This window comes from Mauremys reevesii, linkage group 25 (genome assembly GCF_016161935.1).
Source record: "Mauremys reevesii isolate NIE-2019 linkage group 25, ASM1616193v1, whole genome shotgun sequence".
Lineage (NCBI taxonomy): Eukaryota > Metazoa > Chordata > Testudines > Geoemydidae > Mauremys > Mauremys reevesii.
The window spans coordinates 11,601,941-11,620,013 of record NC_052647.1 but is presented as its reverse complement, the minus strand read 5'-3'; the positions used below and the strand labels follow the sequence as shown (position 1 = coordinate 11,620,013).

The 18,073-nt window shown below is 63.5% G+C and overlaps 2 protein-coding genes and 1 long non-coding RNA gene across 3 annotated transcripts; all 3 read right to left on the bottom strand.

Moving 5' to 3' along the window:
• Positions 1-1,139: 1,139 nt before the first annotated feature.
• On the bottom strand, positions 1,140-5,471 carry LOC120391103 (caseinolytic mitochondrial matrix peptidase proteolytic subunit). Its single transcript, XM_039514445.1, has 7 exons — positions 5,356-5,471; positions 4,324-4,425; positions 3,728-3,799; positions 3,101-3,197; positions 2,719-2,906; positions 2,233-2,338; positions 1,140-1,668 (listed from the first exon to the last, which is right to left on the bottom strand). Exons 1-7 carry the CDS (start codon positions 5,371-5,373, stop codon positions 1,505-1,507), a joined length of 747 nt encoding a protein of 248 aa, XP_039370379.1. The 5' UTR covers positions 5,374-5,471; the 3' UTR covers positions 1,140-1,504.
• Positions 5,472-11,489: 6,018 nt separating this feature from the next.
• On the bottom strand, positions 11,490-13,733 carry LOC120391147. Its single transcript, XR_005591231.1, has 2 exons — positions 13,627-13,733; positions 11,490-12,767 (listed from the first exon to the last, which is right to left on the bottom strand). It is a non-coding gene; the product is annotated as an uncharacterized LOC120391147 (long non-coding RNA).
• Positions 13,734-15,689: 1,956 nt separating this feature from the next.
• LOC120391214 (collagen alpha-1(I) chain-like) lies at positions 15,690-17,870 on the bottom strand. Its single transcript, XM_039514686.1, has 2 exons — positions 17,743-17,870; positions 15,690-16,833 (listed from the first exon to the last, which is right to left on the bottom strand). The coding sequence occupies exon 2, from the start codon at positions 16,801-16,803 to the stop codon at positions 15,703-15,705; it is 1,101 nt and encodes a 366-aa protein (XP_039370620.1). The 5' UTR covers positions 16,804-16,833; positions 17,743-17,870; the 3' UTR covers positions 15,690-15,702.
• Positions 17,871-18,073: the final 203 nt, after the last annotated feature.

Here is an 18,073-nt window from a genome sequence, read left to right as displayed (position 1 = left end):
AAGAGTGTGGCGGGCACCAACAATTTTTCAAGGCTTATTTTGTATTTGTCCATTAAATAATACAAAACCCATCACATTTAATGTAACATAATAGATGAATCCAGAGAGAAGCCACGAGGCCAGAGAACACTGGCGCCCGCAGCCCCGGAGTTCTGTCCCCGTCAGGCGCGGGGCTGCGGCTTGTCTCCCCTGCTGGGCACCAGGCGGGCGCACCGAAATGCCCCAGTGGGCGCCGTGGTGCCCCACTGGCCTAGAGGGCCAGGGGAACCCCTCAGTCAGTGCTGATCCCAAAGCCCTAGGATGGCACTAGGGGGCACTGTGCTACACCCAGGAGGGAAAACTGAGGCCCGGCCCCCTGTGCCCGCAGAAGAGCCCATTCAATCTGCACCGGAGTCCACACCAAACCCCCCTTTATGCAACTTCCTGCTGCCTTCCCTAGAATCCACCCTGCAGTCAGCCCCACGGGCTCGTCTTTACCCCTTGGCCTAGACGACCACGCAGGACGGGACCCGCTTGCTCCCCTCTCCCCCTCCTCCCAGGCCAATGCCCCATCGCTCCAGGTCAGACGTTCCCTGTGCTCCACCTGGGCTTGCTTTAGAAGACTCAGACCCCGGCCCTGTCCCACCCCTCCCCAGGGCAGAGCACGACCCAGGCCAATGCATGATGTCACCCTTCTACAAGAGCGATCATGGACCTGCCCTGCCCCACCCCAGAGGTGGCCGCATTTCAGTCCAGAGTGACCCAGACCCTTGTGCGGCCTTGCTGTGCACTGTTAAATTGCTGCTGCGCTCCACCCCAGAGGTGACTGCTGCAAACCCTGCTTGGGGTCTTTCCACAAACAGTCCTATGCAAAAAAACACCCACGCTGGTCAGCCAAGACCTGCTGAGAATCAGTCCTGAGCAGGGATTGTCCCAGCTGCTGGGGGGAGGGGGGAGAAGCACACAGCACTGGGCTATTCTCTGCTCCCTGCGGGTCGGTGGGAATCAGAGCTCAAGTTAGAGCCGCCCTCAGGCTGCTCCAAGAGACACAAGGGGACCAGACATGGGGAGCATAAAGACACCCCCCCCCCATCTTAAGAAATATTTGTCTCACGCCTCTTCACCTGCTGCCGTTACAGGGGAAAGGACCCAAAACAGAGTGCGAACAGCTTGGAGAGTTTAATTAAGTAACAATCATTCAGCTAACGACTCTACACCAGGAAGGGGGCGTGTTCTTGTGACCCAAAGATACCAAAATAATCGGCCCCTGCCAGACACACCCCAGCTCGGCCCAACAAATCTCGCCAGCTGCTGGTGGGGCAGCAGACGGGGATGCCCAGTGTGGTGTATGGGGGTGATTTCCTCTTGCATCCATGTAGCAAGCGGGGGGGGAGGGGATCCCAGCATGGGGCCCTGCCACCCCCACCCCTCTGCTTCGAGGGGTTGGTGCGTCCCAGCTTCCTCCCTCCTGGCTGGAACAATCCCCAGCCGCCTCTGTTGGTTCCCATCCAAGCCCAGAGGGCTCTCAGGGCTCAGCCGAGGAAGAGGAGGAAGGTGGGGAAGGCTCTTTCTGGACCAGCTCCGGCTCGTCCTCCCCGTCGTGAGGGGGGTGGACCAGCACCTTGTCCAGGATCCCGAACTCCTGGGCTTCCATGGGGCTCATGTAGCGATCTCTCTCCATGGCGGACTCTGCAGGACGAGAGCACGGGGAAGGTGAGGGGTGCCCTGGGCTGGGGGTGGGGGGGAGCCTCGAGACCCTGGCCCAGGGCACATCACCCTCTAGTGGCTGACCCAAAGAGAGAGGGGGGAGAAGAGCCATAACACTGCAGCAGCCATTGGAGAGCCCCCGGGAGTTCCCACAGCTGGAGCTGAAGAGCAGAGGGGTCTAGCCCCATTGGTGCCTCTGGGGCTCTGGAGTTAACAACCCCCTGCACTGCTTGAGATATTTCACCCCATCAGCCCGGCCTACGGCATCCATTCCTTCCTGACCCCTGCAGTAGCAAGTGGCCGATGCCCTGAAGCATGAGAGCTGATCGCCCTGCCTTCAGGGTCTGAACTTTGACCTCTCCACACAGGGGGAGGGGGGCGGGGTCTGGATCCAGGCCCGTGGGTGACAGGGGGGCCCCACTCCCTCCCATTTCACCCACAGAACAGAGACGTTTTGGGAAGCCCAGTACAGCTGTCCCCGCCTTCCCCTCCCCCATCAGCCTCTCTCCATTGGAGACCCCACGGGGAGATTTCGGGGGCACTCACCGATCACCTCCAGGGGCTGCTTGGTGTGCTTGGCGTACAGCGCATTGATCTGCTTCTTCAGCGTCAGGATCTCCTCGGCTTGGATGGCGATGTCCGTGGCTTGCCCCTGCGGGGAGGCACCGTGAGGTGCAGCCTGGCTTCACGGAGCCCCCACCCCGACTAGTCCAACTGCAGCAGGGGCAGAGCACAGCTGCGCCAAACTCGTCCCAGGCATTGGCTGGGAACGATCGGGGGGCTCTGTCCACTCGGGGACGGCGACCTTAGGGTCAAAGGTTCCCCCTAACCCAGAGGGACCCCCAAGACCAGCAGCCAGAGGGGAACCCGCCCCCGTGGTCCAATCATTCCTCAGCCTCGTTCGCAGCAACGTGGCTGCTCAGTGCCTCCTGGGGCGGGCCCCGGCAGCACGGAGACTGATCCTGACCCCAAAGGAGCCCCCGCCCCAGGGCCCCCCCTCCCGCCAGGGGGCAGATCGGAGCCCGGACTCACCCGCGCCCCTCCCGAAGGCTGGTGGATCATGATGCGGGAGTTGGGCAGGGAGTGCCGCATGCCCTGGGAGCCGGCCGCCAGGAGCAGCGACCCCATGCTGGCCGCCTGCCCCACGCACCAGGTGCAGATGGGGTTCAGGATGTACTGCATGGTGTCGTAGATGGCCAGCCCCGAGGTCACGGCGCCACCTGGAGGGAGAACCGGAGAATGACGGCGAGGATCTCTCCGGGTCACCCAGCCCGGGGGTGGCTGGAGGGAGCAAGGCCCCAGCACTGGCTGTGGCGCTCCCGGCTGCTCCAGTCCCAGGCTCGGCCAGCAGGGGGCACTTCGGGGAATGGCCGGCTGCTCTCAGGGTGGCGCTCGCGGCCGGGCTCCCACTCACCGGGGCTGTTGATGTACATGTGGATCGGCTTCTTGTTGCTCTCTGACTGCAGGAAGAGCAGCTGCGCAATGACCAGACTGGCCACCCCGTCGTCGATCTGCAGAGGGTGGAGAGAGATGTGGCAGCGACCTGGGGAACTCCCTGCTGCAGGGGCTTGGAGAGGCAAATGCAGCGGCTGGGGCAGTTTGAGTTTTTTCCCCCCCAAGGCCGAATCATTTCACGACCATTAACTCTCGTGGCTCAGAGCGGGAAGATCGAGGGAGGCAGCCTCCTGCTTTAGGGAGCATGGCTGTCAGGGGTCAGGAAGGAATTCTGCTAGCTCAAACCACTCCTCCCCACCATGTGGGGTGGAACGCCTCCTCCGATGCCCATTGGTCTGGCCCAGTCCATTATTTGGGGGGGGGGGGTGGATACAGGGGGTAGAAAGGCCCACTGGTCTGACAGCACAGCAAGAGGGTTTGCTGGCCCCTGGTCCAGTGTATGTGTGGGGCTCTGGCCCTGCAGGGCACTAGAGTGGCTGACCCCACGCCCCCGTTAGAAACAGGGGGCCCCCCCGCTTTATCTCCTGTCGGGTGGGGGCTGCGCAAGCCCAAGGGGGCTGGGCCAGGAGCTGCCACGGACACTCACCGGCCCCATGACGCACACGATCCTCTCCCGCAGCAGCCGGGAGTAAATGTCGTAGGCTCTCTCGCCGCGGCCCTGCAACACACACCGGGAGCTCAGCCCACGGCCAGCACCCCTCACGGGGCAGGGAGGGAGTGCGGGGGGGGGGGAGCACAGGGGCACCTGGGATGGGAGCAGGATTCATGATCGTACGTGGGAGCCCTGGTTTCGCAGCTCACAAGTGAAATGAGTTTGGTAGGGCTCAGTTCAGCTGCTAGACAACGTTAACAGCTCAGCCCAAAAGCCAACACCTGACCAGGCTCTGCCCAGAGAGGCCCAGGGCTGGGCTGGCAGGGGGCTGCGGGTTGGGACTGAGGGGCACTGGCAGGGCTGGCCGGGGGGTGCGGGTTGGGACTGAGGGGCACCGGCCAGGCTGGGCTGGCTGGGTGCTGTGGGTTGGGACTGAGGGGCACTGGCAGGGCTGGGCTAGCAGGGGGCTGCAGGTTCGGACTGAGGGGCACTGGCTGGGCTAGCAGGAGGCTGTGGGTTGGGACTGAGGGGCACAGGCAGGGCAGGGCTAGCAGGGGGCTGTGGGTCGGGACTGAGGGGCACCGGCTCACCGTCTGCTCCACCACGATGGGGATGAGCGGGATGCAGCTCACAGGCGTGCGGTGGAGGCTCCGGGTCGCGGCCACTGCCTGGCAGCCAGGCCGGAGGGCGCGCTGGGGACAGAGACCCGGCCGGTGAAGGGAGAATGAACAGCTGCCCCCAGCTCGGGGATAGTCACTTCCTAGCACTCCTGCCCCCTCCCCCCCAACCTGCTCTGTGCCCAGCCCCCGCTCCACACTGCAGCACCCCCCTGCCCTGCTGCCACCGGAGCCCAAGGCAGGGACCCCCCCGTCCTTTCCAAACAGGGGCCTGCCCCCGGCACCCCTACACCAGGGAGGGAGCTGAGCCCAGCAACACCAATGGAATCCTCACTTCCTGCTCTAACCCACCAGCCCCCACTGCCCTCCCCGAGCTGGGCAGAGAACCCACGAGCCCGGGCTCCCCCCCCCCCTGCTCTAACCCCCCCCGCCCCCACTCCCCCCCCCGAGCTGGGAGAGAACCCAGGAGTCCTGGCTCCCAGCCCCCCTGCTCTAACCCACCAGCCCCCACTCCCCTCCCAGAGCTGGGCAGAGAACCCAGGAGTCCTGGCTCCCAGCCCCCCCTGCTCCAACCAAGTCCGGGCTCCCAGCCCCCTCTGCTCCAACCACCAGCTCCCACTCCCCTCCCTGAGCTGGGCAGAGAACCCAGGAGTCCTGGCTCCCAGCCCCCCTGCTCTAACCACCAGCCCCCACTGCCCTCCCTGAGCTGGGCAGAGAACCCAGGAGTCCTGGCTCCCAGCCCCGCTGCTCTAACCCACCAGCCCCCACTGCCCTCCCCGAGCTGGGCAGAGAACCCAGGAGTCCGGGCTCCCAGCCCCCTCTGCTCCAACCACCAGCTCCCACTCCCCTCCCTGAGCTGGGCAGAGAACCCAGGAGTCCTGGCTCCCAGCCCCCCCCTGCTCTGACCCACCAGGCCCCACTCCCCTCCCAGAGCCAGGAGAGAACCCAGGCGTCCGGGCTCCCAGCCCCCACGTGCCCCCGCCAAACCAGCCCCCCCCCACTCACTGCTATTCTCAGCAGCATCTTCTCGCTCCAACCCAGCCCCTCCCCTTCCCTGCCCCGCGACCCGGAAGTGATACCCTGCCCCTCCCCTCAGGAGGTGGAGCCTGTGGGAGTCATGGGATCAGGCGGGGTCTAGTGGTTAGAGCGGGGTGTGTGTGTGTTGCGGGGGGGGGCGTTAAAAGCCAGGACTCCTGGGTTCTCTCACCAGATCTGCGAGGGGAGTGGGGTCCAGTGGTTGGGGGAGGGGCTGGGAGCCAGGACTCCTGGGTTCTCTCCCCGGTGCTGGGAGGGGAGTGGGGTCTAGTGGTTAGAGCAGAGGGGGCTGGGAGCCAGGACTCCTGGGTTCTCTCCCTGGCTCTGGGAGAGGAGCAGGGTCTAGTGGTCAGAGCAGGGGGAGGCTGGGAGCCAGGACTCCAGGGTTCTTCCCCCCCGTCCCCCGCCAGCATGATGACTTTGTGACCCAGTGGACTGGCTTTATGCGGTGGTCTCATTGTGACCAGGACACAGCTGCTGACCAACACCCCCCCTAAAAAGGGCGACGCTGTGTCCAGAGCCAGCCTGGCCGTGATGGAGGAAGTGAGACAGATGATGCCTCAGGGTCCTGGCAGAGGCTGTCACCCCCCTGACCGTGTGTGGCAGCCCTGTGCCAAGCCACCCCTCCAGCTACCTCAGGGTCTCTAGTGCCCACCTCGATTTCATACCCCATGTTCTGCATCGCTCAGTCCATTGGGGAACCTGGCAGAGCCTGCAGCCCCCGCACACACCACACAGGGGCAGCAAGGAGCGAGGAATAGCCAGGCAGCCAGTTAGAAGTTGGGGGTCCAGGGTGGGGTCTCTCCAGCCCAGGTGCCCCCACAGGCTTGGTGCCATTGTGGCACACGTTGGAGGCACAGCAGCCTCTGTAGGAATTGGGCTGAGACCTGCCCAACTCGATACACGCAGGGACTGCAGAACAGGCTGGGTGTGAGAGGGGAGTGGGGGCAGGCCGCAGAGCCAGGCGCTGGCACTTGGGAAGGGCACCAGGATTTACGAGGTGTTAATTGGTGGCGTGTGCCTGTCCCCACACAGCGCCCACGCCCAGGGTGTGAGAACAGAGGGTGAAACCAGGCAGTGATTAGATTGCAGAGATGTCTCAGCTACCGGGGGGCAAACCTCAGATGACTCAGATCGCGCCCTCTGGTCTCCCCCTAGACCCCAATGCCCCTGCTGGAGAGGAGGATAGAACCCAGGAGTCCTGATTCCCTGTACCCCATTCTCACCACTAGACCCCTCTCCCACCCCTTCTCTGAGCTCAGTGTTTAGAACAGGGAATTCTCACTTTGGGGGTCTTTGAATCCAGGGTTCACTTTGGGATTTAACTTGTATCTCATGCTGCTCCTCCCCTAGGCAATGAGATATAGGCGTTAAAGCAGGGGCAGGGTAGGGACCCTGGACTCCTGGGATCTGTCCCTGGCTGTGGGAGGGGAATGGGGTCTAGTGGTTACTGCAGGACTCGGGGGGTTTATTCCGCACTCCACGGACACGCTGTGTCCTGGGGTGAGGCGCGCTCGGTGCCTCAGTTTCCCCTGTGTAGCCAGAGGCAAACACCTCCTGAGTTCCCCAGGAAGGGCCCCAGGAACTGAGCCCTTTGGGCCAAGTCCATCCAAGATGTTACTGCAGGGCAAAGTGTTATCACCCGGCCTCCTCCCCGCCCGCAGTAACTATCCCAAGGCGACTGGGAAACAAGATCGGGCGCTCCCCCGTGTAAGCGTCATTCCCTGTCCCCCGGGCGTGGGAGGGTGCGATCCAGAGCTGGGGGGAGTGCAAGGTGAAGGACACCAGGCGCCCAGAGCAGCCGGGAGAACACGCCACGGAGAGGGGACTGGAGAAGCTTGGTTATAGCAGGGGGAAGGGTGGGGGCTGGGAGCCAGAACTCCTGGGTTCTCTCCCTGGCTCAGGGAAGGGAGTGGGCTCTAGTGGTTAGAGCGGGGTGGGGGAGCAGGACTCCTGGGTTCTCTCCCTGGCTCAGGGAGGGGAGTGGGGTCTAGTGATTAGAGCGGGTGTGTGTGTGTGGAAGCAGGACTCCTGGGTTCTCTCTCTGGTTCAGGGAGGGGGGTGGTCTCTAGTGGTTAGAGTGGGGTGGAGGGGGTGGGAGCAGGACTCCTGGGTTCTCTCCCTGGCTCAGGGAAGGGAGTGGGCTCTAGTGGTTAGAGCGGGCGGGAGGGAGCAGGACTCCTGGGTTCTCTCCCTGGCTCAGAGAGGGGAGCGGGGTCTAGTGGTTAGAGTGGGGGGGGGGGCTGGGAGCCAGGATTCCACTGGAGTCAATGGGACCCTCCCCAGCTGGTGGGGCTCAGTGGAGCTGGTTTGCTTTACAGCAGGTGAGGATCTGGCTGCTTGGGAGACGATTCGGGGCCCGGGGCCCGGTGCAAACTGGGGAGGAAATTCCCCGTTGGCCTGGTGGAAATACCCGGCGGGCGGAGCGAGCCCCACCGCTGTGGGGAGATGCTGTGGTTGCCAAGGGTCAGTGCTGAGGTTTGGTCCCCGCCTGGGGCTGCCAGGCGTGTCCCACTCAGCCCATGTGAGTCACAGAGCGTGAGTCGCTTCTGCCTGGCGTTGATTCCTGGCACTCCCTGGGCTCCAGCAGCAACCCCAGGGCTGTTGGGTGCCTCAGCAGGGCCCCTGGCTCCCCCCCAGAGCAGGGCGCAGGCACAGGGTGGGGTAGGTCTATTGTCCATTGGGCAGTCACGTCTCTAACCCACTTAGAGGGGCACATGGGGTGCGGGGGGGGGGGGTATGGGGCCTGTCTCCTCTAGGGGCCACTGGCTCCAATCAGGCCCCAAGTCAGGAGGGACCAGAGGCTTGGTGTGAAATGAGTTTGGGGGGTCTCAGGACAGGCCCCCGCGATTGGGGTCCATAGTGCTAGTTGGCAGGCGCTCCTTGCTCTAACCACTAGACACCACTCCCCCCCCCCCCGAGCTGGGAAAGAACCCAGGAGTCCTGGCTCCCAGCCCCCACCCCCTGGCTCTAACCACTAGACACCATTCCCCTCCCCAAGCTGGGGAGAGAACCCAGGAGTCCTGGCTCCCAGCCCCCACCCCTGGTTCTAACCACTAGACACCATTCCCCTCCCCAAGCTGGGGAGAGCACCCAGGCGTCCTGCCTCCCCCCCCCCCCCCCCTCTAACCACCACTAGACACCTCCCTCCTAAGCTGGGAAGAGAGAGTCCTGGCTCCCATCCTGTTTCATGTGGGAAATGTTATGAGGCCAAAGTCCCAGCTCCCAGAGGCAGCCACTGCTTCAGTTTGGGCTTCCCCCGGGGAGGGCAGTGGGGTCTAGTGGTGAGAGCAGGGGGAGCTGGGAGTCGGGACTCCTGGGTTCTCTCCCCATCGCAGGGAGGAAGCAGGCGCTAGTGGTTAGACCCTTGGCTCTGGCGCAGAATTCAGCTCCCTGCCCCCACCCTGGCAGATTAGCGGCTGTTTCCATCCCACTTGCCCAGCACCTTTTCTTCCCAGACTTTTTTATCTAGAGAGGAAAAGAAACAAAGAGCCCGTTCAACATTAGCTGCGCAGCCCCGGCCCCAGCCGCCCATGGGCACGGCCCCCGCAGGGCTGGAGCACCCAGCTCCCAGCCCCCCCGCGCTGTGTGAGCTCACCCCGCTCCAGCCCAGGGTCCAGGCGCTAGTGCCAGGCCTCTCACTTCCCTCGCCCTGATCTCGGGCCGGGGCCGGGCAGTGCCCGGCCCGACGGGGCCCTGATCTCAGGTGGGGTCTGGGCAGCGCCTGGCACGACTGGGCTCTGATCTCAGGTGGGGTCTGGGCAGCGCCTGGCATGACTGGGCTCTGATCTCGGTCTGGTCAGTGCAGCGCCCGGCGCGACGGGGGCCCCAATCTTAGGTGGTGTCTGGGCAGCGCCCGGCGCGACTGGGCCCTGATCTCAGGTGGGGTCTGGGCAGCGCCCGGCACGACGGGGCCCTGATCTCGGCTGGAGTCTGGGCAGCGCCCGGCGCGACGGGGCCCTGATCTCAGACAGGGTCTGGGCAGCGCTAGTCAGGATCTGAGCGGTGCCTGGCACAGTGTGGTCCTGATCTCGGTTGGCCTGGCCTGTCTGTGGAACACCCTGCCTGAGGAGGTGGTGAAGGTTAGGACTATAACAATGTTTAAAAGGGAACTGGATAAATTCATGGTGGCTAAGTCCATAAATGGCTATTAGCCAGGATGGGTAAGAATGGTGTCCCTAGCCTCTGTTCGGCAGAGGATGGAGATGGATGGCAGGAGAGAGATCACTTGATCATTGCCTGTTAGGTTCACTCCCTCTGGGGCACCTGGCATTGGCCGCTGTCAGCAGACAGATACTGGGCTGGATGGACCTTTGGTCTGACCTGGTACGGCCGTTCTCATGTTCTTATGGCACAGTGGGGAGCTGATCTTAGTCAGAGCCTGGTGCCATTACCACGGTCTAGATGGGCCCTGACCATTTGCTCCTCCATAGCGTCCCAGAAGGCGGCTGTACATGGGCAATTTTTTCAGTCGAATGGGCCCCCAGTTTGAAGCCAAAGAAGCCTCCCACGCCGTGCACTCCCTGAATTTCACACTGATTTCCTGCCCCCGTCTCTGCACCCTGCCCCAGCCCATTGGCTGGGATTTCACCCTCCAGCTCTGCTCTGGAAGGAGCTTGCATGACCCAGAGCTGGCGAGCCACAAGTCAGGGCTGTGTGCGGCTTGCCCGAAGCTACAGGGGGGCTTTGCTCCCAAAAGGAGCCCCACCAGGTGCCCCCCAAGCCTAGCACCACTTTCAGTGAGGAGAACAAGCTTCAGCCGTGGCCTGTGGCTTTTAGCCCTGCACGACAGAGTCAGGGACACGCCAGAGATGCCAGCTCAGCCTCAGGGCCAGGGACTTATCTGGGGCTGGGCTGGCTCGGTGCCAGCCAGCACGCTGGCCACAGGCCCACACGGGCCCATCCTTTGCTGACAGCTGCCCTGTGTATAAGCCGGCCTTGGAGACGTGGCTTGAGACCTCCCAGCTAAACAGCTGCGGCTTATCTGTGAGTAGATCCGGCACGTCGGGCTGCTTTCTCCATTCCTCTGTGGAGCGAAGCCCTGGTCCCTCTGCCCGGCGCCTGCCTCCAGTCCCGTGTGCACCTGTGGGGAAGCCAGATGCACCCCCCCCATGGTGACACCACATGGCACCGGCTGGGTCTGCATCCCGCCAGTGTGTTTGCCCAGGCGGCAAGGTGGGGTCAGCCCAGGGGAGCCCGCAAGTGAATGCCAAACTGATCCCATAAAAACAACGAGGAGTCCGGTGGCACCTTAAAGACTAACAGATTTGGGCATAAGCTTTCATGGGTAAAAACCCCACTTCTCCAGATGCATGAGATTGATCCCGTGGCCGAACACGGCTCCCACTGACACGAGCTTCCGCAGCCGCTGATGGGGTCGCTGCTTTACACCTCTGCAAGGGAGGGGAGGATCCGACCCCTGTGAACACCCAAGGTGATCAAAACCCAGCCAGCTGTCATATCACCTTGATCTCTGTGCCGCTCCCTTGAATTGCTGCAGGGGAGCTCGGCCGGTTGCTTTCACTCTGTGCATGCCGGCCCCGCTGGCGTAAACCCTCCGCATCGCTCCAGGGCAGCCAGGCCAATTTACACCCAGCAGGGAGCTGGGTCCAAGGCTGTTCCCCTCGTTATTAGTGGTTATTGAGTAATCAGAACCTCAGCTGCACTTTGACGCCTGAACGGGGGTTACGGCCATGCGCTGGTTCACTCCCCGGGGCGGGGTGGGGCGGGGCGGAATGGTCATCCCTCTTTGTCAGACTAGGGAAACTGAGGCCGGGAGGGAGGCAGGGATTTGCCTACGGACAGAGGCCAGGGGGTGTGTGTGTATTTTTCCCCCCAGCTCCATACACCATCCTCAGTGAAATGTACAAAGGGATGGGAACTGTAACCACTGAAAACGGGCCCACGCACTCCAGCTCAGGGGCTGAGGTGTGGCCAGGCTGATGCCACTCGCCTGCCAGCTGGAGCCACAGCGGATGGGGGACTATGACACCCTGCTGTGATAGCTGCTCACGCTGGGGAGGCTGCCAACTCTGCACATCCCTGGGCTTGACCGAACTGGGGCGTGGCTGGGCCTTTAAGCCCGTCAGATCCCAGGTGGCTGCAGGTGCCTGACGTCTGCGTCACTTAGAGCAGCTGGGAGCGGCTCTATTTTATAGCAGCACAGGGCTGCTCTCCAGGCCTCTGCAGTGGTGAATTCCCAGAGTAACCTCTGCCATGGGGCCTCCCAGCTCTTCCTACCATCTACCCAGCCAGCCCCTCCCCCTTGATCCGGTCTGTCCTCACTCAGGCAAAACGCCCATGGAAATCACTGAGCTGGCTCAGGCAGTGTCGTTACATAAAACCTAATTAATCTGATTACTGTTGATGAAGCCGACAGGGTGGCCCTGCTGTGACCGCGCAATCTTGACCACCTTTGTGTTACTCCACTTTGAATCGTGGCAGCAATAAGTCAAGTCGCTTGGTGCTTTTGTTTTCATTTATTGATTCTTTTTCTTAAACCCTTTTCGCTTAAAACGCCCTGTAGCTTCTTCCCAAGATGATTTCATGCCTGTGCACAATCTACTCTATCGGCTTGTTTCAGAAGCGACTGCTTCTGGGGAGGAGACCATTTGAGGCTTACTACGTTTGGGATCAAAGTTGTACTAGTGCTTTGGCCAAATGTTCATGATTTCTGCCGCGGGACGCATTATCATCCCACTATTTAAAAAGATAGAGAAACTGAGGCACAGAGTGGTGAAGTGACTTGGACAAGGACATGTAGGAAATCAAGGCCACACTAATAGTAATCCCACCCAGCCCAGAGTTCAAAGTGATGGAGATTCTGATCCACACGTTTTACGTTCAATAGAGAACCAGGTTCTGATTGCCTTTACACTGCCTCCTTTGAGTGATTCTGGAGTCACACTGGGATAGCTCAGATCAGTGCCTAGTCCAGAGTATTAAAGGCCTCATCCTTCCATGGATCCAAAATCCCTTTAATTTGGGATTTGGCTTGCTCTAACAAATAATCAACTACAATGTGTTTCACCTAGGTCTCTCCTGATTGGTCCATGGAGAAAGCTGGGGTGGGAGGAGGTGAAGCGAAGTAGTTCATCACCCAATCAAAGCAGCCTGGGTGGTCACATGCATTAAAGCTTTGTCCAATCAGGTAGGTGGGAAGGGCACACGGTGGTTCCAGTAGTGGGATCCTGGAAGGATCAAGTGGGGGGTAGGTTCTGGAGCAGGATGCGAGATGCTGGGATGTGTCCCCCCCCATTTTCTCTCCCTTCCCTCCTCAGCGCTGCTCCCTACTCCCGGCTCTCCTGGTTGCTGACAGCTCCTGACTCCCAGTGCTGGATTAAGGCACTTTTCTGGCGAAGGCTCCGGGGGCTTTTCTCCACCTGTGGCGGAGATGGGACAGCGTAAGCCACTGAGGACAACAAAGACAGAGATCTAGCAAATACATGGCAAAAGGGGAGAGGCCTGTCCCTGAAGCAAGGCAGGCCACGTGTCCATGCTCCCACTGCAGGGGCAGCTCTGGAACAAACAAGGATTGCATACCCGTGGCGGGGATCGAACCCTTGACCTTCCACCGCAAGGGGCTGCTGGGGGACCCAGGCTGCTGTAGTTTCTGAACCAGCCACTAGAGGATGAAAGGGACCCGGGCACCAGGGGACGACGGTTGTGTGTGCCCCCAGGCATGTCTGTTGCGAATATTGCGTGAACGTGGGCAGGCGTCCGTGTGAGGAGGAGCAGGTGCAGGCTCGTGTGTGTGTGAGTCCGTGTGGGTTTGTGCGTCTCTGTGTTCTATGTATGGGCGCAGCGCTCCCGGGTGGATTCATGTGTGTACGTCTGCAGGGCTCCGTGGTTGTGGATGCACGAATGCCCCCGCTGCACGTTGTATTCAAGTGTGCAGTTGAGCGTGCACGAGGGGCTCACGGCTGTTACCGTATGTCAGCCCGTGTGTGGCTGCATGCACGCAGCTTGCAGGAGTCAGGACACTTCGACTGAATGTCCCCCCGCCCCCCACCAGGGCTCCTCAAGGAGTAGCAACGGCTCTGGGCTCTTGCGTGTAACTGCGTGTTGGAGCATGTGTCTGTGGCCAGGCAGGTTCCGTGCCGTGTGCGCCTCTGTGGGCACTTCCCCATGTTGCCACCTTCACACGTGTGTTCATGGGTGTTGATGCCTGTTGGTGGCAGAGCACGGCCCCCAGGGGTCACCGCCTGGCGCAGTGCCCTGGGGGGACAGAGGGGCAGTTACCTGGTCCAGCCCATTCTCTTGGGGGCTCTCCGACACGGCTGGGGGAGGCCAGGTCACATCGAGCTTCCCGCAGGACAGTCTCTCTGCAACGAGAGGGAGGACAGTGGGTCAGGCTCCGCGGGCTCCCATTGCCTCCTTGTGGGGGCTTTGCCAGGCTCCCGCCCCCCGGATTCTGTACCCTAATACGTCTCCCCCCCAATAACACTGCCTGCCCCCCTGAGACTCAGCCTCAGTTTCCCTGTCCCCCACCTCACACCATCCACCCCAGCACCCGGGTTGGGGGATTCACCCTGCCCCAGGGGCGAGAGGAGGCTGCATGCAGGTAGGCTAGGGCATTGGGCCAGCATTCAGGATATCTGGGTTCTGTTCCCGGCTCTGCCAATGACCCACTTCTGCCCTCTGGGCCTCGGTTTCCCCTCCCTCCCTGTGTCTCTTTAGACTGAGCCCTGTGGGGCAGGGACTGGCTCATTAGTTAGGGCAGTCCTGCACAGTGGGGGGGGGATGGGGCCGGAGGGGGTGTGTGTGTGTGTGTGGGCCTGGTCTGGCACAATGTGGCCAGATCTGGTCAGCAAGGGGACAGGGGGGGGCCCCAGTCTCAAGGGGGAGGGCATGCAGCACCCAGCACTGTGTGGCAGTGTGTGTGTGTGAGGGTTGATGTGTCTGGGTGAAACACTGATCACTCAGCTCACTGGTGAAACACTGATCACTCAGCTCGCAGGCCGGCCAGGCCTCCCAGCCCGAGCCCTGCTCCCAGGCCCTCTCTGAGCCCTGCCTGCGCCGCCAGCCTGCCCCAGGCCCGCGCCCGCTCTTTCCCCTTTCGTTTCTAGGCGCTCGTCGGCCCGCGCCCCCCCCGCCCTGCCATGCCGCCTCCACCCGCGTCCAGGTACCGCTCCTGCAGGTGCAGCTCCTGGGTTGGGTTGGCTGGGGCCTGGCCCCCTGGGATCCTCTCTCCTCTCTCCGACAAAGCCAGAGAGACTCCTCCACCCTGGCCCGGACGTGCACGACACATGCGCAGGGGGCAGGCACGGGGACGGACGCCTGGACGGGTGCACTCGTGAGGAGGCCTGGGAGACAGGCAGAGAGGTTCCGTGGAGATAAAGCCCATCTGTGTGTCCTGTCTCCCTGTCTCTCTACAGTCCTCAGATGAGGCTGCATGTGCAGGTAGGCGGCATTGGGCCAGCATTCAGATATCTACTATCTTGGTTCCGTTCTGCCTATGACCCCTGCCTCCTGTACCCCTAGATCCTCTCTGCACCCCCATCCCCACATCACCTGCTTCTTCCAGGCCTGCGCCCTGGCTGGCCGCTCCTGCCGCCTGCCTGCCGCCTCAGGCCCAGCCGACAGTGCCTCTGCTTCTGCAGCTCCTCTTCCCTCTTCTGGGCCTCCTGCACCTCGAGCTCCAGCCGGGACTGGGGGCTCCTGGAGCGCAGTCTGAAGAAGGGGCTGCCTTGGGTCGAGGGGCTCTGCTCCAGGGGGGGCTGGCGGCCGGGGCTGGGGCGCAGCAGGATGCTGGGCTCCAGGATGACCACCTTGGCCCGGCTGTTGGCCTCGGTGGTGAACCCCGGACCTGGGGCCGGGGGTCTCAGCTGCGCTGCTGCAGGCGACCCGCCGCTCGGGGGGGGGAAGGGGGGCTGGGGGCTGGTGCTGGCATCTTCTTTCTCCTGCAGCCTGGGGGGTGCCTCCCCCGTGCGGGCCCAGCTGCACCAGGCCATCAGATGCTTCCCTCCCGCTCCTCCCGCTCTCACTCCCGCTCTCCCTGGCCCTGGCCCGCTGCACTGGCGCTCCTTGGGCGAAGGCGGGGCGCTGCTGCTGGCCCTGGCCACCCGCACCCGTCACGGTCCTCCTGGGTGCTCACGCCTTGCTGGGCCTGCCGCCTCGCCGCCTCTGCCCCTCTCCGCCTCAGGGTCCCTGGGTCCTCCGGGTCCTGGTGCTCTCGGATCTCCCCACCTGGCTTATCTCCCCACCTGGCTTAAGGGCCGAGGAGATTCTCCATGCCCCATTTCTCCTGCTCCGAGGCAGCTCCTGGATCTTTGGCCCCAGCTGGGTCCCCGGCACTGGTCGCACTGGCAGCCGATCTCACCGACCGGCTGGATCTTTGGTACCGGTCAGATCCCCGATACCAGCTGGAACTGCAGCACCAGCTGGAGCTGCGGCACCGTCTGGCTCCCTGGCACCGTCTCCCCCGGACGAGGTCTCTCGGGGCCCAGCAGCGCTGGGTGGCACCTCGCTCAGCTCAGATTCCAGCACAGTCCCGGCTCCGACCTCACCCCGGGGTTTATTGTTGTCATCGGCTCCACCTGCTGAGCTGCCAGCTGGTCCCTCCCTCCAGCCTTCCCCGCCCCCCGGCTCCCAGCTGCTGTCGCACACCAGGTGGGCAGGCCCAGAGGAGTCACCAGTTGCCACGGGAGACCTTGGCACAACCGCCTCAGGCCTGGCACTTGCTGCCCCCTGCTGGCTGCAAGGGGCAAGGTCCCCTGGTGCCAGCAGGGGTCCCCCTGGCACCGGCGTGCCAGCCGGCTCGAGTGGACAGCTGGCATCCTGGCCCCCCTGGGCACCAGCGCTGGCCAGTGCCAGGGGTCCCGGTTCCCCAGCTGGCTGGGGATCCTTTTCAGACTCCTCCGCCAGCTGCTCCGATCCTGGGCCGCTGGCCAGTGACTTGTGTCCGGGCACCTTCTCCCCACCCGCCTCTGTGCCCGCCGCCTCGGCGCTCTCCTGGCAGCCCTGCTCGGAGCCGGCGCTCAGCTTTGGCTCCCTGGGGTTCGCTTGGCAGACAGCGTTGGCAGCTTGAGGCGGCTCCGAGGAGGGGGCGGCACCGGGGGGGTCACCAAGGACGTCACCATTGCTGCCCTCCCCTCCGCAGGCTGGCTGGCCTGGGGCGTCAGCGGGGTCTGGCTGTGCCGGGGGAGCGGGGCAGGTGCCGCGGTGATCTGCCTGGCTGCCCCCCTCCCCTGGGGCAGCAGGGGACTGTCCATGTACTGGTGCCTCGTCCTGGCCAGTGGCCTCATGCGCCCCAGGTTCCCTCTCTTGTGTGATGATGGGGTCAGCGCCGCCTTCCCCTGGCCTGTGCCCCTTCCCGGGGACATCCATGCCCTCCCTGTCCGTGCATGGGCCAGCGGGGGCATCCTGCTGGCACCCCCCTGGGGCAGAGGGTGGCAGGGACACGGTCTCCGTCGCCATCAGGGCCAGGCCAGGGCTCTCCAGCGAAACCTAGGGCAGGAAGAGAGGCCAGGGTGAGTGCCTGGGGCTGCCCCTCGCCAGCGCACACCAGGGCGGGAGAGGGGAGATTAGATTTCGGGGGCAGCCTCAGGGGTTTGGGGTCAGAGGGGAGCAGAGCCCGGGAGGGGCGGCTTAAGGGGCGTAAACGTGGTGGGTGCCGTGAGAAACCCGAGGTTCTCAAACTCCTCCTTCCCCCAGCTGATTTTCCACTTTGCCAGGGTCACCCTGAGGACGGAGGCTTGTGACGCGAGGGCGCCCGCTGCTGGCGCCTGCCTGGTACCAATGTGAAGGGCTCCCCCAGGCATCACGGGGGGGGGAGGGGGGCATCCTTCTAGCTTTAATTACCAGAAGGGCAAGAGGACCTGATTGGGGCACAGACACCAGCTCCTCGTCGCGGGGGCAGAACAGAATCCCTGCGCCCATCACCAGTGGTGTCAGGGCGGCTGGCGAGCGCTGATCACCGCAGTCCCAGGGCAGGACGGTGCCCGCCACCCCCTGCGAACAATCACTTCGGGGCAAGGAGAGGCAGCGGGCTTTCCCCTCCCCCTCTGCACCCACCTGGGCGCCAGCTCCTGGGGGGCTACAGGGCAGCGAGGGGGGGGGGAGCAAACAGCGTCTCGCCCCCAGGCACGCGGCAGATGTGCAGGGAGCTGCACAGGACCAGCCCACTGAGCGGGGGGAGGGGGGGGGCCAAGATCGAGGGATATTCATAAAGTGCCCCCCCCTCTCTTAAATGCCTCCCGGATCAGGACAGCCGCGGGGTACCATCAGCGTCCTCCCGCTTTACACCTCACTCAGCCCCCCCTCCACGTGTCAGCCTGCCCAGCAGAGGGGATTCACTCCTGGCCCCTCCCTCCTTGGCTGACCCCCCCGCAGCTGGACCCGGCGCCCCTCACTCACGTTTCTCCGGGTCCGGGGGGGGGGGTCCCCGTTTCCCGGTGCCAGCCCCTCGCTGCGCACCTGGCCCGAGCCGCGCAGCCCCTGGGCGGCTGCAGCAGGAAGGTGCCCGGGCCCTGCGGGCCCTGCGATTTATCCCGCCCGCTGAGCCAATGAGACGCGCTCTGCTAATCTCCGGCCGGCGGAGCCCGGGACCGCCCAGGCCCGGAGCTGCCCGTGGCGAGCGCGGCCCCCGGCGCCCCCCGGCCCTGAGCACACACGGGTGCTATTAACCATTAACCCGGGCCAGCGCCTGGGAAGGTGGGAGCGCACCTGCCCCGCTCCCCCAGCGCCC